The 23,731-nt window shown below is 52.3% G+C and overlaps 1 protein-coding gene and 1 long non-coding RNA gene across 7 annotated transcripts in view; one reads left to right on the top strand and one right to left on the bottom strand.

The window, feature by feature from the left end:
* AP1G1 (adaptor related protein complex 1 subunit gamma 1) overlaps positions 1-15,068 on the bottom strand; it is a 76,078-nt gene extending 61,010 nt beyond the window's left edge. For 4 of the 6 annotated variants that reach the window (XM_076055005.1, XM_076055002.1, XM_076055003.1 and 1 more), the window contains exon 1: positions 8,681-8,745. In XM_076055005.1, the coding sequence (XP_075911120.1) occupies positions 8,681-8,705 (25 nt within the window). In that variant the 5' untranslated portion in view covers positions 8,706-8,745. Of the gene's footprint in view, positions 1-8,680; positions 8,746-14,547; positions 14,958-14,987 lie in introns of those variants that run through there. The other 2 variants (XM_076055006.1, XM_076055007.1) reach the window with 2 other exon arrangements.
* On the top strand, positions 3,681-4,772 carry LOC142906690 (uncharacterized). The gene is made up of 2 exons (XR_012930459.1): positions 3,681-3,787; positions 4,357-4,772. It is a non-coding gene; the product is annotated as an uncharacterized LOC142906690 (long non-coding RNA).
* Positions 15,069-23,731: the final 8,663 nt, after the last annotated feature.

Raw genomic sequence — 23,731 nt, 5'->3', positions numbered from 1 at the left:
TAATCTCCATCTGTTCCATCTCGCTCCCTTCTACACCGTGTGTGGACTAATCTCCATCTGTTCCATCTCACTCTCTTCTACCCGTGTGTGGACTAATCTCCATCTGTTCCATCTCGCTCCCTTCTACACCGTGTGTGGACTAATCTCCATCTGTTCCATCTCACTCTCTTCTACCCGTGTGTGGACTAATCTCCATCTGTTCCATCTCGCTCCCTTCTAACACCGTGTGTGGACTAATCTCCATCTGATCCATCTCACTCCCTTCTACCCCGTGTGTGGACTAATCTCCATCTGTTCCATCTCGCTCCCTTCCACCCCGTGTGTGGAGCCATCTCCAGCCGTTCCATGTCACTCCCTTGAGTGAGCGGACGCTGCACGGATCGGCGTGGCAGCGTGACGCTGCGTGTTATCGTTTGTAATAACAACACCAAGCATGGCATGGTACTCAATGTCACACGGCAAAAGTCAACAGGTCGGGAGGAATTTTCTGGCACTCTCACGAGGGGACCTTTATCTGTGTCTGTAGGACACTGCTGCTGCTAACAGCACTTGCCCCTACAGCCCTGCTAGAGGCTACACGGGGGACCTTTGTCTGTGTGTCTATAGGACACTGCTGCTGCTGCTAACAGCACTTGCCCCTACAACCCTGCTAGAGGCTACACGGGGCAGCTTTGTCTGAGTGTCTATATGACACCGCTGCTTCTAACAGCACTTGCCCCTACAACCCTGCTAGAGGCTACACGGGGGACCTTTGTCTGTCTATAGGACACTGCTGCTACTAACAGCACTTGCCCCTACAACCCTGCTAGAGGCTACACGGGGCACCTTTGTCTGTGTCTATAGGCACTGCTGCTACTAACAGCACTTGCCCCTACAGCCCTGCTAGAGGCTACACGGGGGACCTTTGTCTGTGTGTCTATAGGCACTGCTGCTACTAACAGCACTTGCCCCTACAGCCCTGCTAGAGGCTACACGGGGGACCTTTGTCTGTGTGTCTATAGGCACTGCTGCTGCTGCTAACAGCAGCAGTGTATAGTGTAGTGTATAGTGTAGTGTATAGTTTTGTGTATTGTAGTGTATAGTGTAGTGTTAAAGTGTGTAGTGTAGTGTATAGTGTAGTGTATAGTGTAGTGTATAGAGTAGTGCATAGAGTAGTGTATAGAGTAGTGTATAGAGTAGTGTATAGTGTAGTGTAATGTATAACGTAGTGTATAGTGTAGTATATAGTAGTGTATAGTGTAGTATAGTGTAGTGTTTAGTGTAGTGTATAGTGTAGTGTATAGTGTAGTATAGTGTGTAGTGTACAGTAGTGTATAGTAGTGTAGTGTATAGTAGTGTAGTGTATAGTGTAGTGTATAGTATAGTGTAGTGCATAGTGTAATGTATAGTGTACTGTGAAGTGTAGTGTATAGTAGTGTGTAGTGCTTAGTGTAGTGCATAGTGTAGTACATAGTGTAGTGCATATGTAGTGCATGTGTAGTGCATAGTGTAGTGCATAGTGTAGTGTATAGTGTAGTGTATAGTGTAATGTATAGTGTAGTATATAGTTGTGTATAGTGTAGTGTATAGTGTAGTATAGTGTATAGCAGTGGAGTGTATAGTCTAGTGTATAGTGTAGTGTATAGTGTAGTATAGTGTGGAGTGTATAGTAGTGTATAGTAGTTAAAAGTGTAGTGAATAGTAGTGGAGTGTATAGTGTAGTGTATAGTGTAATGTATAGTGTGGAGTGTATAGTAGTGTAGTGTATAGTGTAGTGTATAGTAGTGTAGTGTATAGTGTAGTATAGTAGTGTAGTGTATAGTAGTGTAGTGTATAGTGTAGTGTATAGTATTTTGATTTAAAGCTTTCGTGACTGCACGGATTCATATTCAATATATAGAACAATATATTTTTATTTTCTTGTTTCCCTTCTACGTGACTTTACCAAAAGAACCAAGAATATAGTGTGTAGTAGTTAAAAATGTAGTGTATAGTAGTTAAAAGTGGAGTGTATAGTGTAGTGTATAGTGTAGTATATAGTAGTGTATAGTGTAGTGTATAGTGCAGTATATAGTGTCTAGTGTATAGTAGTGTAGTGTATAGTGTAGTGTATAGTGCAGTATAGTGTGGAGTGTATAGTAGTGGAGTGTATAGTGTAGTGTATAGTGGTATATAGTGTAGTATAGTGTAGTGTATAGTGTAGTATATAGTGTGTAGTGTATAGTAGTCTAGTATACTAGTACAGCACTAGGCCGGTTGAGTGTTGGAGGGCAAAGCCACAACATTTACAATCTGAGTACCCGGAATGTAAATGTTGTTTACGTCACAAACCCCGGTTACTAATTAGCCTCATACCTAATACTTGTTTAGTCTGGGTCGTCTCTGTGGGTCTCTGTGGGTCTCTGTGGGTTTCTGTGGGTCTCTGTCTGTCTCTGTGGGTCTCTGTCTGTCTCTGTCTGTCTCTGTCTGTTTCTGTGCGTCTCTGTGGGTCTCTGTGGGTGTCTGTGGGTGTCTGTGGGTGTCTGTGGGTGTCTGTGGGTCTCTGTGGGTCTCTGTGGGTCTCTGTGGGTCTCTGTGGGTCTCTGTGGGTCTCTGTGGGTCTCTGTGCGTCTCTCTTAGAGTATTCAGCTGCTACTATAAATGTCCACGTGATAATGATGAGCTGCTATCATTTGTGATGGGCAGGGTTGCCTGTAGACACACAGCAGAGACCCATAGACTCATCACACAGCAGATACCCGTAGACTCATCACACAGCAGAGAGCCATAGACTCATCACACACAGAGACCCATAGACTCATCACACAGCAGAGACCCATAGACTCATCACACAGCAGAGAGCCATAGACTCATCGCACAGCAGAAACCCATAGACTCATCACACACAGAGACCCATAGACTCATCACACAGCAGAGACCCATAGACTCATCGCACAGCAGATACCCATAGACTCATCGCACAGCAGAGAGCCATAGACTCATCACACAGCAGAGCCATATGCTCACCACACAGCAGAGACCCATAGACTCATCACACAGCAGAGACCCATAGACTCATCACACAGCAGAGACCCATAGACTCATCACACAGCAGAGACCCATAGACTCATCACACAGCAGAGACCCATAGACTTATCACACAGCAGAGACCCATAGACTCATCGCACAGCAGAGAGCCATAAACTCATCACACAGCAGAGAGCCACAGACTCATCACACAGCAGAGAGCCATAGACTCATCACACAGCAGAGAGCCATAGACTCATCACACAGCAGAGAGCCATAGACCCATCACACAGCAGAGAGCCATAGACTCATCACACAGCAGAGAGCCATAGACTCATCACACAGCAGAGACCCATAGACTCATCACACAGCAGAGACCCATAGACTCATCACACAGCAGATACCCGTAGACTCATCACACACAGAGACCCATAGACTCATCACACAGCAGAGACCCATAGACTCATCACACAGCAGAGAGCCATAGACTCATCACACAGCAGAGAGCCATAGACTCATCGCACAGCAGAAACCCATAGAACACACAGAGACCCATAGACTCATCACACAGCAGAGACCCATAGACTCATCGCACAGCAGATACCCATAGACTCATCACACAGCAGAGAGCCATAGACTCATCGCACAGCAGAGACCCATAGACTCATCGCACAGCAGAGCCATATGCTCACCACACAGCAGAGACCCACAGACTCATCACACAGCAGAGACCCATAGACTCATCACACAGCAGAGACCCATAGACTCACCACACAGCAGAGACCCATAGACTCATCACACAGCAGAGACCCATAGACTCATCACACAGCAGAGACCCATAGACTCATCACACAGCAGAGACCCATAGACTCATCACACACAGAGACCCATAGACTCATCACACAGCAAAGACCCACAGACTCATCACACAGCAGAGACCCATAGACTCATCACACAGCAGAGACCCATAGACTCATCACACAGCAGAGAGCCATAGACTCATCACACAGCAGAGAGCCATAGACCCATCACACAGCAGAGAGCCATAGACTCATCACACAGCAGAGACCCATAGACTCATCACACAGCAGAGACCCATAGACTCATCACACAGCAGATACCCGTAGACTCATCACACAGCAGATACCCGTAGACTCATCACACACAGAGACCCGTAGACTCATCACACAGCAGAGACCCATAGACTCATCACACAGCAGAGAGCCATAGACTCATCGCACAGCAGAGACCCATAGACTCATCACACAGCAGAGCCATATGCTCACCACACAGCAGAGACCCATAGACTCATCACACAGCAGAGACCCATAGACTCATCACACAGCAGACAGCCATAGACTCATCACACAGCAGAGAGCCATAGACTCATCACACAGCAGACACCCATAGACTCATCACACAGCAGAGAGCCATAGACTCATCACACAGCAGAGACCCATAGACTCATCACACAGCAGAGAGCCATAGACTCATCACACAGCAGACAGCCATAGACTCATCACACAGCAGAGAGCCATAGACTCATCACACAGCAGAGAGCCATAGACTCATCACACAGCAGAGAGCCATAGACCCATCACACAGCAGAGAGCCATAGACTCATCACACAGCAGACAGCCATAGACTCATCACACAGCAGAGACCCATAGACTCATCACACAGCAGAGACCGATAGACTCATCACACAGCAGAGAGCCATAGACTCATCACACAGCAGAGACCCATAGACTCATCACACAGCAGAGAGCCATAGACTCATCACACAGCAGAGAGCCATAGACTCATCACACAGCAGAGAGCCATAGACTCATCACACAGCAGAGACCCATACAGTGAGGGAAAAAAGTATTTGATCCCCTGCTGATTTTGTACGTTTGCCCACTGACAAAGAAATGATCAGTCTATAATTTTAATGGTAGGTTTATTTGAACAGTGAGAGACAGAATGACAACAAAAAAATCCAGAAAAACGCATGTCAAAAATGTTATAAATTGATTTGCGTTTTAATGAGGGAAATAAGTATTTGACTCCTCTGTAAAACATGACTTAGTACTTGGTGGCAAAACCCTTGTTGGCAATCACAGAGGTCAGACGTTTCTTGTAGTTGACCACCAGGTTTGCACACATCTCAGGAGGGATTTTGTCCCACTCCTCTTTGCAGATCTTCTCCAAGTCATTAAGGTTTCGAGGCTGACGTTTGGCAACTCGAACCTTCAGCTCCCTCCACAGATTTTCTATGGGATTAAGGTCTGGAGACTGGCTAGGCCACTCCAGGACCTTAATGTGCTTCTTCTTGAGCCACTCCTTTGTTGCCTTGACCGTGTTTTGGGTCATTGTCATGCTGGAATACCCATCCACGACCCATTTTCAATGCCCTGGCTGAGGGAAGGAGGTTCTCACACAAGATTTGACGGTACATGGCCCCGTCCATCGTCCCTTTGATGCGGTGAAGTTGTCCTGTCCCCTTAGCAGAAAAACACCCCCAAAGCATAATGTTTCCACCTCCATGTTTGACGGTGGGGATGGTGTTCTTGGGGTCATAGGCAGCATTCCTCCTCCTCCAAACACGGCAAGTTGAGTTGATGCCAAAGAGCTCCATTTTGGTCTCATCTGACCACAACACTTTCACCCAGTTGTCCTCTGAATCATTCAGATGTTCATTGGCAAACTTCAGACGGGCATGTTTACGTGCTTTCTTGAGCAGGGGGACCTTGCGGGCGCTGCAGGATTTCAGTCCTTCACGGCGTAGTGTGTTACCAATTGTTTTCTTGGTGACTATGATCCCAGCTGCCTTAAGATCATTGACAAAATCCTCCCGTGTAGTTCTGGGCTGATTCCTCACCGTTCTCATGATCATTGCAACTCCACGAGGTGAGATCTTGCATGGAGCCCCAGGCCGAGGGAGATTGACAGTTCTTTTGTGTTTCTTCCATTTGTGAATAATCGCACCAACTGTTGTCACCTTCTCACCAAGCTGCTTGGCAATGGTCTTGTAGCCCATTCCAGCCTTGTGTAGGTCTACAATATTTGTTCCTGACATCCTTGGAGAGCTCTTTGGTCTTGGCCATGGTGGAGAGTTTGGAATCTGATTGATTGATTGCTTCTGTTGACATGTGTCTTTTATACAGGTAACAAGCTGAGATTAGGAGCACTCCCGTTAAGAGTGTGCTCCTAATCTCAGCTCGTTACCTGTATAAAAGACACCTGTGAGCCAGAAATCTTTCTGATTGAGAGGGGGTCAAATACTTATTTCCCTCATTAAAATGCAAATGAATTTATAACATTTTTGACATGCATTTTTCCGGATTTTTTTGTTGTTATTCTGTCTCTCACTGTTCAAATAAACCTACCATTAAAATTATAGACTGATCATTTCTTTGTCAGTGGGCAAACGTACAAAATCAGCAGGGGATCAAATACTTTGTTCCCTCACTGTAGACTCATCACACAACAGACACCCATAGACTCATCACACAGCAGAGACCCATAGACTCACCACACAGCAGAGACCCATAGACTCATCACACAGCAGAGACCCATAGACTCATCACACACAGAGACCCATAGACTCATCACACAGCAGAGACCCACAGACTCATCACACAGCAGAGACCCATAGACTCATCACACAGCAGAGACCCATAGACTCATCACACAGCAGAGACCAATAGACTCATCACACAGCAGAGACCCATAGACTCATCACACAGCAGAGACCCATAGACTCATCACGCAGCAGAGACCCATAGACTCATCACACAGCAGAGACCCATAGACTCATCACACAGCAGAGAGCCATAGACTCATCACACAGCAGAGAGCTATAGACTCATCACACAGCAGAGACCCATAGACTCATCACACAGCAGAGACCCATAGACTCATCACACAGCAGAGACCCATAGACTCATCACACAGCAGAGAGCCATAGACTCATCACACAGCAGATACCCATAGACTCATCACACAGAGAGCCATAGACTCATCACACAGCAGAGACCCATAGACTCATCACACAGCAGAGACCCATAGACTCATCACACAGCAGAGACCCATAGACTCATCACACAGCAGAGACCCATAGACTCATCACACAGCAGAGACCCATAGACTCATCACACAGCAGAGACCCATAGACTCATCACACAGCAGAGACCCATAGACTCATCACACAGCAGAGACCCATAGACTCATCACACAGCAGAGACCCATAGACTCATCACACACAGAGACCCATAGACTCATCACACAGCAGAGACCCATAGACTCATCACACAGCAGAGACCCATAGACTCATCACACAGCAGAGACCCATAGACTCATCACACAGCAGAGACCAATAGACTCATCACACAGCAGAGACCCACAGACTCATCACACAGCAGAGACCCATAGACTCATCACACAGCAGAGACCCATAGACTCATCACACAGCAGAGACCCATAGACTCATCACACAGCAGAGACCCATAGACTCATCACACAGCAGAGACCCATAGACTCATCACACAGCAGAGACCCATAGACTCATCACACAGCAGAGACCCATAGACTCATCACACAGCAGAGACCAATAGACTCATCACACAGCAGAGACCCACAGACTCATCACACAGCAGAGACCCATAGACTCATCACACAGCAGAGACCCATAGACTCATCACACAGCAGAGACCCATAGACTCATCACACAGCAGAGACCCATAGACTCATCACACAGCAGAGACCCATAGACTCATCACACAGCAGAGACCCATAGACTCATCACACAGCAGAGACCCATAAACTCATCACACACAGAGACCCATAGACTCATCACACACAGAGACCCATAGACTCATCACACAGCAGAGACCCATAGACTCATCACACAGCAGAGACCCATAGACTCACCACACAGCAGAGACCCATAGACTCATCACACAGCAGAGACCCATAGACTCATCACACAGCAGAGACCCATAGACTCATCACACAGCAGAGACCCATAGACTCATCACACACAGAGACCCATAGACTCATCACACAGCAAAGACCCACAGACTCATCACACAGCAGAGACCCATAGACTCATCACACAGCAGAGACCCATAGACTCATCACACAGCAGAGACCCATAGACTCATCACACAGCAGAGGCCCACAGTTTTTTGTGCTTCCCCCGCACCTCGGATGAGCATGGCTGGCTACGTGATTTGTGCAACGTACGTAACGTCACAGCATCATTGACAGTAACAACATGCACTCTCCCGATATCACTCAGCCGCACTGCTGCACATTCTTGCCGCACCCAGCAGGGCTCACTTAACCCAGACCCGGCGATGATGACGATCACGGTGGTGGTGGTGGCGGCGGTGGTGGTGGTGGCGGCAGTGGTGGTGGTGGTGGAGTTGATGACGGCTGTGGCGGTAGCAGTGGTGGTGGTGGCGGTTCGTGGTGGTGACGGCGGCGGCAGTGGTGGCGGTGATGGCGGTAGTGGTGGCGGTGATCACGGTGGCGGCGGTGGTGGCGGCAGTGGTGATGGTGGCGGTGATCACGGTGGCGGCAGTGGTGGCGGTGATCGCGGCGGTGGTGGTGGTGATCGCGGCGGTGGTGGCGGCAGTGGTGATGGTGGTGGTGGCGGTGAACACGGCGGCGGCGGCACAGTAGGGGGTACAGCTGGTGGTGCATCTACCGGTCATCTCAGTCAGCCAACCCATGGCACCTGCCGGGTCTGTCCCGTGACCTCCTGCACCTAGCCTGGCACAGCAGGGGATACAAAGCTTGGTCATCTAACCGGTCATCTCAGTCAGCCAACCCGTGGCACCTGCCGGGTCTGTCCCGTGACCTCCTGCACCTAGCCTGGCACAGCAGGGGATACAAAGCTTGGTCATCTAACCGGTCATCTCAGTCAGCCAAGCCGTGGCACCTGCCGGGTCTGTCCCGTGACCTCCTGCACCTAGCCTGGCACAGCAGGGGATACAAAGCTTGGTCATCTAACCGGTCATCTCAGTCAGCCAACCCGTGGCACCTGCCGGGTCTGTCCCGTCACCTCCTGCCAGCAGCGACCCTTCGACACTCCACGTGACTGCCTCAAAGTGCACCTGGCCTGGCACGGGCGCCGTGGTGACGTCACCGTCGTTTGGTGGTGAACGGCGTCGGCATTGGTGGCGGCGGTGTCGCTGTTAAACATTCACCCCACCACACCGGCACCTCGAGGAGACCCGAGCAGTCTCGAGGAACACCAACTCATCACGAGGGTGCTGCTACTAATGTACGCGTTTGTGTTGAACATCTATCGACCTGTATGCAGGTACGAAGGAAGGGTGTGAGCAGTCTACGGGTCTCTGTGATGAGTCTATGGGTCTCTGTGTGAGTAGTCTATGGGTCTCTGCTGTGTGATGAGTCTATGGGTCTCTGCTGTGTGATCAGTCTATGGGTCTCTGCTGTGTGATGAGTCTATGGGTCTGTATGATGAGTCTATGGGTCTCTGCTGTGTGATGAGTCTATGGCTCTCTGCTGTGTGATGAGTCTATGGGTCTCTGCTGTGTGATGAGTCTATGGGTCTCTGCTGTGTGATGAGTCTATGGGTCTCTGCTGTGTGATGAGTCTATGGGTCTCTGCTGTGTGATGAGTCTATGGGTCTCTGCTGTGTGATGAGTCTATGGGTCTCTGTGTGAGTAGTCAATGGGGCTGTGTGAGTAGTCTGTGGGTCTCTGTGCGAGTAGTCTATGGGTCTCTGTGCGAGTAGTCTATGGGTCTCTGTGCGAGTAATCTATGGGGCTGTGTGAATAGTCTATGGGTCTCTGTGTGAGTAGTCTGTGTCTCTGTGTGAGTAGTCTATGGGTCTCTGTGTGAGTAGTCTATGGGTCTCTGTGTGAGTAGTCTATGGGGCTGTGTGCGAGTATCTATGGGTCTCTGCTGTGTGATGAGTCTATTGGTCTCTGCTGTGTGATGAGTCTATGGGTCTCTGTGTGAGTAGTCTATGGGTCTCTGTGTGAGTAGTCTATGGGTCTCTGTGTGAGTAGTCTATGGGTCTCTGTGTGAGTAGTCTATGGGTCTCTGTGTGAGTAGTCTATGGATATCTGTGCGAGTAGTCTATGAGTCTCTGCTGTGTGATGAATCTATGGGTCTCTGTGTGAGTAGTCTATGGGTCTCTGTGTGAGTAGTCTATGGGTATCTGTGCGAGTAGTCTATGGGTCTCTGCTGTGTGATGAATCTATGGGTCTCTGTGTGAGTAGTCTATGGGTCTCTGTGTGAGTAGTCTATGGGTCTCTGTGTGAGAAGTCTATGGGTCTCTGTGTGAGTAGTCTATGGGTCTCTGTGTGAGTAGTCTATGGGTCTCTGTGTGAGTAGTCTATGGGTCTCTGTGTGAGTAGTCAATGGGGCTGTGTGAGTAGTCTGTGGGTCTCTGTGCGAGTAGTCTATGGGTCTCTGTGCGAGTAGTCTATGGGTCTCTGTGCGAGTAATCTATGGGGCTGTGTGAATAGTCTATGGGTCTCTGTGTGAGTAGTCTGTGTCTCTGTGTGAGTAGTCTATGGGTCTCTGTGTGAGTAGTCTATGGGTCTGTGTGCGTAGTCTATGGGTCTCTGTGTGAGTAGTCTATGGGTCTCTGTGTGAGTAGTCTATGGGGCTGTGTGCGAGTAGTCTATGGGTCTCTGCTGTGTGATGAGTCTATGGGTCTCTGCTGTGTGATGAGTCTATGGGTCTCTGTGTGAGTAGTCTATGGGTTTCTGTGTGAGTAGTCTATGGGTCTCTGTGTGAGTAGTCTATGGGTCTCTGTGTGAGTAGTCTATGGGTCTCTGTGTGAGTAGTCAATGGGGCTGTGTGAGTAGTCTATGGATATCTGTGCGAGTAGTCTATGGGTCTCTGTGCGAGTAGTCTATGGGTCTCTGTGCGAGTAATCTATGGGGCTGTGTGAATAGTCTATGGGTCTCTGTGTGAGTAGTCTGTGTCTCTGTGTGAGTAGTCTATGGGTCTCTGTGTGAGTAGTCTATGGGTCTGTGTGCGTAGTCTATGGGTCTCTGTGTGAGTAGTCTATGGGTCTCTGTGTGAGTAGTCTATGGGGCTGTGTGCGAGTAGTCTATGGGTCTCTGCTGTGTGATGAGTCTATGGGTCTCTGCTGTGTGATGAGTCTATGGGTCTCTGTGTGAGTAGTCTATGGGTTTCTGTGTGAGTAGTCTATGGGTCTCTGTGTGAGTAGTCTATGGGTCTCTGTGTGAGTAGTCTATGGGTCTCTGTGTGAGTAGTCTATGGGTCTCTGTGTGAGTAGTCTATGGGTATCTGTGCGAGTAGTCTATGGGTCTCTGCTGTGTGATGAATCTATGGGTCTCTGTGTGAGTAGTCTATGGGTCTCTGTGTGAGTAGTCTATGGGTATCTGTGCGAGTAGTCTATGGGTCTCTGCTGTGTGAATGAATCTATGGGTCTCTGTGTGAGTAGTCTATGGGTCTATGTGTGAGTAGTTTATGGGTCTCTGTGTGAGAAGTCTATGGGTCTCTGTGTGAGTAGTCTATGGGTCTCTGTGCGAGTAGTCTATGGGTCTCTGTGTGAGTAGTCTATGGGTCTCTGTGTGAATAGTCTATGGGTCTCTGTGTGAGTAGTCTATGGGTCTCTGTGTGAGTAGTCTATGGGTCTCTGTGTGAGTAGTCTATGGGTCTCTGTGAGAGTAGTCTATGGGTCTGTGTGAGTAGTCTATGGGTCTCTGTGTGAGTAGTCTATGGGTCTCTGTGTGAGTAGTCTATGGGTCTCTGTGTGAGTAGTCTATGGGGCTGTGTGCGAGTAGTCTATGGGTCTCTGCTGTGTGATGAGTCTATGGGTCTCTGCTGTGTGATGAGTCTATAGGTCTCTGTGTGAGTAGTCTATGGGTCTCTGTGTGAGTAGTCTATGGGTCTCTGTGTGAGTAGTCTATGGGTCTCTGTGTGAGTAGTCTATGGGTCTCTGTGTGAGTAGTCTATGGGTCTCTGTGTGAGTAGTCTATGGGTATCTGTGCGAGTAGTCTATGGGTCTCTGCTGTGTGATGAATCTATGGGTCTCTGTGTGAGTAGTCTATGGGTCTCTGTGTGAGTAGTCTATGGGTATCTGTGCGAGTAGTCTATGGGTCTCTGCTGTGTGATGAATCTATGGGTCTCTGTGTGAGTAGTCTATGGGTCTATGTGTGAGTAGTCTATGGGTCTCTGTGTGAGAAGTCTATGGGTCTCTGTGTGAGTAGTCTATGGGTCTCTGTGTGAGTAGTCTATGGGTCTCTGTGTGAGTAGTCTATGGGTCTCTGTGTGAATAGTCTATGGGTCTCTGTGTGAGTAGTCTATGGGTCTCTGTGTGAGTAGTCTATGGGTCTCTGTGTGAGTAGTCTATGGGTCTCTGTGTGAGTAGTCTATGGGTCTCTGTGTGAGTAGTCTATGGGTCTCTGTGTGAGTAGTCTATGGGTCTCTGTGTGAGTAGTCTATGGGTCTCTGTGTGAGTAGTCTATGGGTCTCTGTGTGAGTAGTCTATGGGTCTCTGTGTGAGTAGTCTATGGGTCTCTGTGCGAGTAGTCTATGGGTCTCTGTGTGAGTAGTCTATGGGTCTCTGGCAGATGCAGCTCCTGTGCTCCCCCACTGTGCCAGGCTAGGTGCAGGAGGAGGTCACGGGACAGACCCAGGTGCCATGGGTTGACTGACCGAGATGACTGGCCGATGCACCAGCTGTGCCTCCTCTGCCCACAGATAAAGGCACCCCGTGTAGCCTCTAACAGGACTTCAGGGGCAAGTGCTGTCAGCGAGCACCACCCTATAGACACACAGATAAAGGCACCCCGTGTAGCCTCTAGCAGGACTGCAGGGGCAAGTGCTGTCAGCGAGCAGCATCCTATAGACACAGATAAAGGCACCCCGTGTAGCCTCTAGCAGGACTGCAGGGGCAAGTGCTGTCAGCGAGCAGCACCCTATAGACACACAGATAAAGGCACCCCGTGTAGCCTCTAGCAGGACTGCAGGGGCAAGTGCTGCCAGCGAGCACCAGCCTATAGACACAGATAAAGGTCCCCCGTGTAGCCTCTAGCAGGACTGCAGGGGCAAGTGCTGTCAGCGAGCAGCACCCTATAGACACACAGATAAAGGCACCCCGTGTAGCCTCTAACAGGACTGCAGGGGCAAGTGCTGTCAGCGAGCAGCACCCTATAGACACACAGATAAAGGCACCCCGTGTAGCCTCTAGCAGGACTGCAGGGGCAAGTGCTGTCAGCGAGCACCACCCTATAGACACACAGATAAAGGCACCCCGTGTAGCCTCTAGCAGGACTGCAGGGGCAAGTGCTGTCAGCGAGCACCACCCTATAGACACACAGATAAAGGCACCCCGTGTAGCCTCTAGCAGGACTGCAGGGGCAAGTGCTGTCAGCGAGCACCACCCTATAGACACACAGATAAAGGCACCCCGTGTAGCCTCTAGCAGGACTGCAGGGGCAAGTGCTGTCAGCGAGCAGCACATACGAAGGCCGGCACACTGTGGCACACTAAAGGTGTGTGCGTGGCTGGCCAGCACCACGCCACGACACGCGCCCGGCCGCCTTTGTCTCTCCCCGTTGATTATTTTTTTTTGCGCGCGTGACTTGACACATCCCACCCGCATGCAGGTAAACTCATCTGAGGCACAGTCGACCTAAGGGGAAGGTGGTGGTGGGGCAGGTGGTGGTGGTGGTGGGGGGGCAGGTGGTGGTGGTGGGGCAGGTGGTGGTGGTGGTGGGGCAGGTGGTGGTGGTGGTGGTGGGGCAGGTGGTGGGGCAGGTGGTGGGGCAGGTGGTGGTGGTGGTGGTGGGGCAGGTGGTGGTGGGGCAGGTGGTGGTGGGGCAGGTGGTGGTGGGGCAGGTGGTGGTGGGGCAGGTGGTGGTGGGGCAGGTGGTGGTGGGGCAGGTGGTGGTGGTGGTGGGGCAGGTGGTGGTGGTGGTGGTGGGGCAGGTGGTGGTGGTGGTGGGGCAGGTGGTGGTGGGGCAGGTGGTGATGGGGCTGGTGGTGGTGGTGGTGGGGCAGGTGGTAGTGGTGGTGGTGGGGCAGGTGGTAGTGGTGGTGGGGCAGGTGGTGGTTTTGGTGGTGGTGGGGCAGGTGGTGGTGGTGGTGGTGGTTTTGGTGGTGGTGGTGGTGCCGCTTGTCCGGCCGCCACTGGGATCGTGGTGAAACCGCAGTGACTTACATTTTTCTGAAAATAACCCAATAAGCGCACTAATAAAACACTGCCGCCCGCCCACCCACCCCCACTTTGAGAATCACTTTCAGCAGTTACCTGTAAAGGCCCGAGAACGTAGCAAACGCGAGCGTAAGGCCGCAAGAGCCTCGGGGACCGTGGGGGGGGGGGGAGATGCCTCGCCTGGATTCTCTACCGCCCAAGAGTCGCCGAGGTCGGTTGCCGTGGAGGATGTGGAGGGGGGGGGGTGCCTGGCCTGGATTTTCTACCGCCCGAGAGACGCCGAGGTCGGTAGCCGTGGAGGATGTGGAGGGGGGCGGGGTGCCTGGCCTGGATTCTCTACCGCCCGAGAGACGCCGAGGTCGGTAGCCGTGGAGGATGTGGAGGGGGGGGGGGGGGGAGCTCGCCTGGATTCTCTGCCGCCTGAGAGTCTCCGAGGTCGGTAGCCGTGGAGGATGTGGAGGGGGGGGGGTGCCTCGCCTGGATTCTCTGCCGCCCGAGAGACACCGAGGTCGGTAGCCGTGGAGGATGTGGAGGGGGGGGGGGTGCCTCGCCTGGATTCTCTACCGCCCGAGAGACGCCGAGGTCGGTAGCCGTGGAGGATGTGGAGGGGGGGGGGGAGCTCGCCTGAATTCTCTGCCGCCCGAGAGACGCCGAGGTCGGTAGCCGTGGAGGGCGTTGAGAGGGGGGGGGTCGGTGTCGGGGGGTGATGTTTGACGTGAGGGGAAAAAAATTGTCAGGGCGCGTGGGGAAGTGGTCGCGGGATGAGGCCGAGGGGGTTTCGAGGGGGTCCGAGGGGGGGTTTGAAGAAAGGGGGGGGGTCCAGGAGCTGAGGGGGGCCGCTTACCGTGTGGGGAGCGGGCGAGCAGCGGACTGAGCCTTCCACAAAAATGGCTGCCGATTGTGTGTGGGGGGGGGTGGAGGAATGGGGGAGGGGTGGGGGGAGGAGGTGAGGGGGTGGGGGGGCGTGGGCGGACGGATAACAGTGACGTCACCCCCGCCGCACTTGCGGAGGGAACCGGGGGGGGGGGTGTGGGGGGAGGGGTGTGGGGGGGAGGGGCGTAGGGGGGGGCGCCGTAGGCGGACGGGTACAAGTGACGTCACCCCCGCCGCATTTGCGGAGGAGTGAACGGTGGGGGGCAGGTGTAGGAGGAGTGAACGGGGGGGGGGGCAGGTGTAGGAGGAGTGAACGGGGGGGGGGCAGGTGTAGGAGGAGTGAACGGGGGGGCAGGTGTAGGAGGAGTGAACGGGGGGGGCAGGTGTAGGAGGAGTGAACGGGGGGGGCAGGTGTAGGAGGAGTGAACGGGGGGGCAGGTGTAGGAGGAGTGAACGGGGGGGCAGGTGTAGGAGGAGTGAACGGGGGGGGCAGGTGTAGGAGGAGTGAACGGGGGGGGGCAGGTGTAGGAGGAGTGAACGGGGGGGCAGGTGTAGGAGGAGTGAACGGGGGGGGGCAGGTGTAGGAGGAGTGAACGGGGGGGCAGGTGTAGGAGGAGTGAACGGGGGGGCAGGTGTAGGAGGACTGAACGGGGGGGGCAGGTGTAGGAGGAGTGAACGGTGGGGGGCAGGTGTAGGAGGAGTGAACGGGGGGGCAGGTGTAGGAGGACTGAACGGGGGGGGCAGGTGTAGGAGGAGTGAACGGTGGGGGGCAGGTGTAGGAGGAGTGAACGGGGGGGGGCAGGTGTAGGAGGACTGAACGGGGGGGGGCAGGTGTAGGAGGAGTGAACGGTGGGGGCAGGTGTAGGAGGAGTGAACGGGGGGGCAGGTGTAGGAGGAGTGAACGGGGGGGGGCAGGTGTAGGAGGACTGAACGGGGGGGGGCAGGTGTAGGAGGAGTGAACGGGGGGGGCAGGTGTAGGAGGACTGAACGGGGGGGGCAGGTGTAGGAGGACTGAACGGGGGGGGCAGGTGTAGGAGGAGTGAACGGGGGGGCAGGTGTAGGAGGAGTGAACGGGGGGGGCAGGTGTAGGAGGAGTGAACGGGGGGGGCAGGTGTAGGAGGAGTGAACGGGGGGGCAGGTGTAGGAGGAGTGAACGGGGGGGCAGGTGTAGGAGGAGTGAACGGGGGGGGCAGGTGTAGGAGGAGTGAACGGGGGGGGGCAGGTGTAGGAGGAGTGAACGGGGGGGCAGGTGTAGGAGGAGTGAACGGGGGGGCAGGTGTAGGAGGAGTGAACGGTGGGGGGCAGGTGTAGGAGGAGTGAACGGGGGGGCAGGTGTAGGAGGAGTGAACGGGGGGGCAGGTGTAGGAGGACTGAACGGGGGGGGCAGGTGTAGGAGGAGTGAACGGTGGGGGGCAGGTGTAGGAGGAGTGAACGGGGGGGGGCAGGTGTAGGAGGACTGAACGGGGGGGGGCAGGTGTAGGAGGAGTGAACGGTGGGGGCAGGTGTAGGAGGAGTGAACGGGGGGGCAGGTGTAGGAGGAGTGAACGGGGGGGGGCAGGTGTAGGAGGACTGAACGGGGGGGGGCAGGTGTAGGAGGAGTGAACGGGGGGGGCAGGTGTAGGAGGACTGAACGGGGGGGGCAGGTGTAGGAGGACTGAACGGGGGGGGCAGGTGTAGGAGGACTGAACGGGGGGGGGCAGGTGTAGGAGGACTGAACGGGGGGGGCAGGTGTAGGAGGACTGAACGGGGGGGCAGGTGTAGGAGGAGTGAACGGGGGGGGCAGGTGTAGGAGGACTGAACGGGGGGGGCAGGTGTAGTAGGAGTGAACGGGGGGGGCAGGTGTAGGAAGAGTGAATGGGGGGGGCAGGTGTAGGAGGAGTGAACGGGGGGGGGCAGGTGTAGTAGAGTGAACGGTGGTGGGGGGGGGCAGGTGTAGTAGAGTGAACGGGGGGGGGCAGGTGTAGGAGGAGTGAACGGTGGGGGGCAGGTGTAGTAGAGTGAACGGGGGGGGGCAGGTGTAGCAGGAGTGAACGGTGGTGGGGGGGGGGGGTGGCAGGTGTAGGAGGAGTGAACGGTGGTGGGGGGGGGGGGCAGGTGTAGGAGGAGTGAACGGTGGGGGGCAGGTGTAGGAGGTGGGAAGTAAAAAAGAGACAAAACAAAAATGAACCCGCACACAAAAAATAAAAAAAAATTGTAAAAAAAAATTGTAAAAAAAGACAATTATTATATATAACAAAAATTTGCTTTGTAAAAACAACATTTAATAAAAAATTTAAAACGCAGTAAATTTCTCACGAGGATATCGCTCTTTTTTCGCTCTCTTCTTGTCGCGCAGCAGCGCGCGGCTTCTCACTCGCGCGGCGGTGAGGAGGCGGTGGAGGCAGTGGAGGCGGTGGAGGCGGTGGTGGCGCGTGGCAGGGGGTGGGGGGGGAGGGGCTGGGGGGTGTGGGGGGAGGGGCTGGGGGGAATGTAGGCGGGAGGGGCCGTGGGGGTGACGTCGTTCGCCACAGGTAAGTGACGTCATTCTCCCCAGGTGCGTGACGTGACAAGCATGTTAAGGTGCGTTGGCGGTGACGTCATCGCGTTGGGCGAGGGAGAGCGACATTACGTCATCGGCCAAGGGAAACAGGGAGATTGACGTCGCAGCTAAAGGGGGCGTTGGGATGACGTCATCGCCAGACGGAAGAAATCCGATGGGCTGTGAAGCTCTTTTTATCACAGACGTTCAGTCGGGGTCACGTGGGGGGCATCTACAAAACGTTAAGAACCAGTGGCATCTACATCTACAGAACGTGAAGAACCAGTGGCATCTACAGAACGTGAAGAACCAGTGGCATCTACATCTACAGAACGTGAAGAACCAGTGGCATCTACATCTACAGAACGTGAAGAACCAGTGGCATCTACATCTACAGAACGTGAAGAACCAGTGGCATCTACAGAACGTGAAGAACCAGTGGCATCTACAGAACGTGAAGAACGAGTGGCATCTACAGAACGTGAAGAACCAGTGGCATCTACATCTACAGAACGTGAAGAACCAGTGGCATCTACATCTACAGAACGTGAAGAACCAGTGGCATCTACAGAACGTGAAGAACCAGTGGCATCTACATCTACAGAACGTGAAGAACCAGTGGCATCTGCATCTACAGAACCTGAAGAACCAGTGGCATCTACATCTACAGAACGTGAAGAACCAGTGGCATCTACAGAACGTGAAGAACCAGTGGCACCTACATCTACAGAACGTGAAGAACCAGTGGCATCTACATCTACAGAACGTGAAGAACCAGTGGCATCTACAGAACGTGAAGAACCAGTGGCATCTACATCTACAGAACGTGAAGAACCAGTGGTATCTACATCTACAGAACGTGAAGAATCAGTGGCATCTAGATCTACAGAACGTGAAGAACCAGTGGCATCTACAGAACGTGAAGAACCAGTGGCATCTACATCTACAGAACGTGAAGAACCAGTGCCATCTACAGAACGTGAAGAACCAGTGGCATCTACATCTACAGAACGTGAAGAACCAGTGGCATCTACAGAACGTGAAGAACCAGTGGCATCTACATCTACAGAACGTGAAGAACCAGTGGCATATACATATGTAGAACGTGAAGAACCAGTGGTATCTACATCTACAGAACGTGAAAAACCAGTGCCATCTACATCTGGAGAACGTGAAGAACCAGTGGCATCTACATCTGCAGAACGTGAAGAACCAGTGGCATCTACATCTACAGAACGTGAGGAACCAGTGGCATCTACAGAACGTGAAGATCCAGTGGCATCTACATCTACAGAACGTGAAGAACAAGTGGCATCTACAGAACGTGAAGAACCAGTGGCATCTACGTCTACAGAATGTGAAGAACTAGTGGCATCTACATCTACAGAACGTGAAGAACCAGTGGCATCTATATCTGCAGAACGTGAAGAACCAGTGGCATCTATATCTACAGAACGTGAAGAACTAGTGGTATCTACATCTACAGAACGTGAAGAACCAGTGGCATCTACAGAACGTGAAGAACCAGTGGCATCTACATCTACAGAACGTGAAGAACCAGTGGAATCTACATCTACAGAATGTGAAGAACCAGTGGCATCTACAGAACGTGAAGAACCAGTGGCATCTACATCTACAGAACGTGAAGAACCAGTGGTATCTACATCTACAGAACGTGAAGAATCAGTGGCATCTAGATCTACATAACGTGAAGAACCAGTGCCATCTACATCTGGAGAACGTGAAGAACCAGTGGCATCTACATCTGCAGAACGTGAAGAACCAGTGGCATCTACATCTACAGAACGTGAAGAACCAGTGGCATCTACATCTACAGAACGTGAGGAACCAGTGGCATCTACAGAACGTGAAGATCCAGTGGCATCTACATCTACAGAACGTGAAGAACAAGTGGCATCTACAGAACGTGAAGAACCAGTGGCATCTACATCTACAGAATGTGAAGAACTAGTGGCATCTACAGAACGTGAAGAACCAGTGGCATCTACATCTGCAGAACGTGAAGAACCAGTGGCATCTACATCTACAGAACGTGAAGAACCAGTGGCATCTACAGAACGTGAAGAACCAGTGGCATCTACAGAACGTTAAGAACCAGTGGCATCTACAGAATGTGAAGAACCAGTGGCATCTACAGAACGTGAAGAACCAGTGGCATCTATATCTACAGAACGTGAAGAACTAGTGGTATCTACATCTACAGAACGTGAAGAACCAGTGGCATCTACAGAACGTGAAGAACCAGTGGCATCTACATCTACAGAACGTGAAGAACCAGTGGCATCTACAGAACGTGAAGAGCCAGTGGCATCTACATCTACAGAACGTGAAGAACCTGCGGCATCTACAGAACGTGAAGAACCAGTGGCATCTACATCTACAGAACGTGAAAAACCAGTGGCATCTACATCTACAGAACGTGAAGAACCAGTGGCATCTACACCTACATAACGTGAAGAACCAGTAGCATCTACATCTACAGAACGTGAAGAACCAGTGACATCTACATCTACAGAACGTGAAGAACCAGTGGCATCTACAGAACGTGAAGAACCAGTGGCGTCTACATCTACAGAATGTGAAGAACCAGTGACATCTACATCTACAGAACGTGAGGAACAAGTGGCATCTACAGAACGTGAAGAACCAGTGGAATCTACATCTACAGAACGTGAAGAACCAGTGGCATCTACATCTACAGAACGTGAAGAACCAGTGACATCTACATCTACAGAACGTGAAGAACCAGTGGCATCTACAGAACGGGAAGAATCAGTGGCATCTACAGAACGTGAAGAACCAGCGGCATCTACATCTACAGAACGTGAAGAACCAGTGGCATCTACATCTGCAGAACGTGAAGAACCAGTGGCATCTAAATCTACAGAATGTGAAGAAACAGTGGCATCTACATCTGCAGAACGTGAAGAACCAGTGGCATCTACATCTACAGAACGTGAAGAACCAGTGGCATCTACATCTGCTGATTGCAGCTCAGGCACGTGGCTGATATCATCATCGTCACGGGGACATTTATAGCAGCGGCCCATATAGTCTCAGCACTCACTCAGCCACTCATCCACTCACTCAGCCACCCACACACTCACCCACCCACACACCCACCCACACACTCACCCACCCACTCACTCACCAACTCACCCACACACCCACCCACACACTCACCCACCCACTCACTCACTCACCCACTCACTCACTCAGCCACCCACCCACACACCCACCCACACACTCACCCACTCACCCACACACCCACCCACACACTCACCCACCCACCCACTCACTCACCCACACACCCACCCACACACTCACCCACCCACTCACTCACCCACTCACCCACACACCCACCCACACACTCACCCACCCACTCACTCACTCACCCACTCACTCACTCAGCCACCCACCCACACACCCACCCACACACTCACCCACTCACCCACACACCCACCCACACACTCACCCACCCACTTACTCAGCCATCCACCCACACACACACTTACCCACCCACTCACACAGTCATCCACCCACACACTCACCCACCCACACACCCACCCACTCACTCAGCCACCCACACACCCACACACCCACCCACACACCCACACACTCACCCACCCACACACCCACTCACACACACTCACACAGTCATCCATCCACACACTCACCCACCCACCCACACACTCACCCACCCACTCACTCTGCCACCCACTCACACACCCACTCACACAGTCATCCACCCACACACTCACCCACTCACTCACTCAGCCACCCACCCACACATCCACCCACACACTCACCCACCAACACACTCACCCACTCACCCACCCACTCACTCAGCCACCCACCCACCCACTCACTCACCCACTCACTCACTCAGCCACCCACCCACACACCCACCCACACACTCACCCACCCACTCACACAGCCATCCACCCACACACTCACCCACCCACACACACAGTCATCCACCCACACACTCACCCACCCAGCCACACACTCACCCACCCAGCCACACACTCACCCACCCAGCCACACACTGACCCACCCACCCACTCACCCACCCACGTATTTATGTTACCAGCTGTAGGGCCCCACTGAGCTACTGTGTAGGAGATCTTTCACAGAAGCGACCTGGCCCATTACAGATTATAGCAGCTCACACACCATCATCACCATCATCACCACCACCATCATCATCACCACCATCACCATCATCACCACCATCACCATCATCACCATCATCACCACCACCATCATCACCATCATCACCACCATCATCATCATCACCACCATCACCATCATCACCATCATCACCACCACCATCATCATCATCACCACCATCATCATCACCACCACGATCACCACCATCACCACCATCATCACCACAAACACAGATGATAGCAGCACACACTCACACATCATCATCACCATCACCACCATCATCACCATCATCACCATCACCACCATCACAGATTATAGCAGCTCACACTCACACACCATCATCATCACTATCACCACCATCATCACCATCATCACCACCATCATCATCACCACCATCACCATCATCACAGATTATAGCAGCTCACACTCACACACCATCATCATCATCACCACCATCACCATCATCACAGATGATAGCAGCGCACACACACACACCACCATCACCATCATTACCATCATCACAGATCATAGCAGCTCAGCCATGTGGCTGATATCATCATCGTCATCGTGTGGACATTTGCAGCAGTAGCCAAATGCTCTGAACGCGTGGTTCTAAATGTGGAGGGACAAGCCTGTGGACCCGGAGAAAGATCCACTCAACCACCACGGGGAGAGAGAGTGAGAGAGAAATCTACAGCAGCAGCAGACATCGTCAGGGTCACGGGATCGAACCCACGATCTCCTGCACACCAGGCGAGGTAGTCAACATCTCTAGCCACCGTGATGATGATGAGAGAGAGACGCAGACTCCACATATACCTCCTGTAGACCAGGCGAGGTAGTCAACATCTCATAGCCACTGTGATGATGATGATGATGATGAGAGAGACACAGACTCCACATACACCTCCTGTATACCAGGCGAGGTAGTCAACATCTCATAGCCACTGTGATGATGATGAGAGAGAGACGCAGACTCCACATAGACCTCCTGTAGACCAGGCGAGGTAGTCAACATCTCTAGCCACCGTGATGATGATGAGAGGGAGACGCAGACTCCACATAGACCTCCTGTATACCAGGCGAGGTAGTCAACATCTCTAGCCACCGTGATGATGATGAGAGAGAGACGCAGACTCCACATAGACCTCCTGTAGTCAACGCGAGGTAGTCAACATCTCATAGCCACCGTGATTATAATGAGAGAGACACAGACTCCACATAGACCTCCTGTAGACCAGGCGAGGTAGTCAACATCTCATAGCCACCGTGATGATGATGAGAGAGAGACAGCGACTCCACATAGACCTCCTGTAGACCAGGCGAGGTAGTCAACAGCTCATAGCCACCGTGATGATGATGAGAGGGAGACGCAGACTCCAAATCTACAGCAGCAGCAGGTGTCAAGGTCAGGATCGAACCCACGACCTCCTGCACATCAGGCGAGGTAGTCAACAGCTGGAGTAGCCCTGGCAGGTGACGTCACAGGGGTGTACCCCCCCCACCACCACCAACCCCCCTCTCCAATCACTCCTCTTCGCCCACATTGAAATCCTCAAACCCCATTGGCTGTAGCAGCGACACAGTAGGTGACGTCACGCGACTTCCTATCGCCCGGCCCTACCCAACATGGTTGCCAGAGACATCACGCGACTTCCTCTCCCTACCAAACATGGCGGCCATGGCGTCACGTGACTTTGTTTTTCCGACCGAACATGGCTGCCATTCCTTTCAAATATTTCTTGCCGTTGGGTTTCACACCTGATGATGACTGCTTGTGATGCAGTCGAAACGTCGTGACAATTTTATTGTGTCATATTTTTTTATTATTATCTTATTGTTTCCCTTCAACGTTACTTCACCGAAAGAACCAAGAATATGGCTGTCAGTTTCATTTAATTTCAATTTTCATGTATTAGGTAAAGATCCCTGTGAGCCATTCGGCTCTTGAATCGGGTGCAACCACAACAAACAATAAACAAAAACACGAACAAGAACAACAT

This window comes from Petromyzon marinus, chromosome 69 (assembly GCF_048934315.1).
Source record: "Petromyzon marinus isolate PM22_M1 ecotype Great Lakes invasive population chromosome 69, UKy_Petmar_22M1.pri1.0, whole genome shotgun sequence".
Taxonomy (NCBI): domain Eukaryota; kingdom Metazoa; phylum Chordata; class Hyperoartia; order Petromyzontiformes; family Petromyzontidae; genus Petromyzon; species Petromyzon marinus.
The sequence above is the reverse complement of the archived record's forward strand: the minus strand, read 5'-3'. Positions and strand labels throughout refer to the sequence as shown.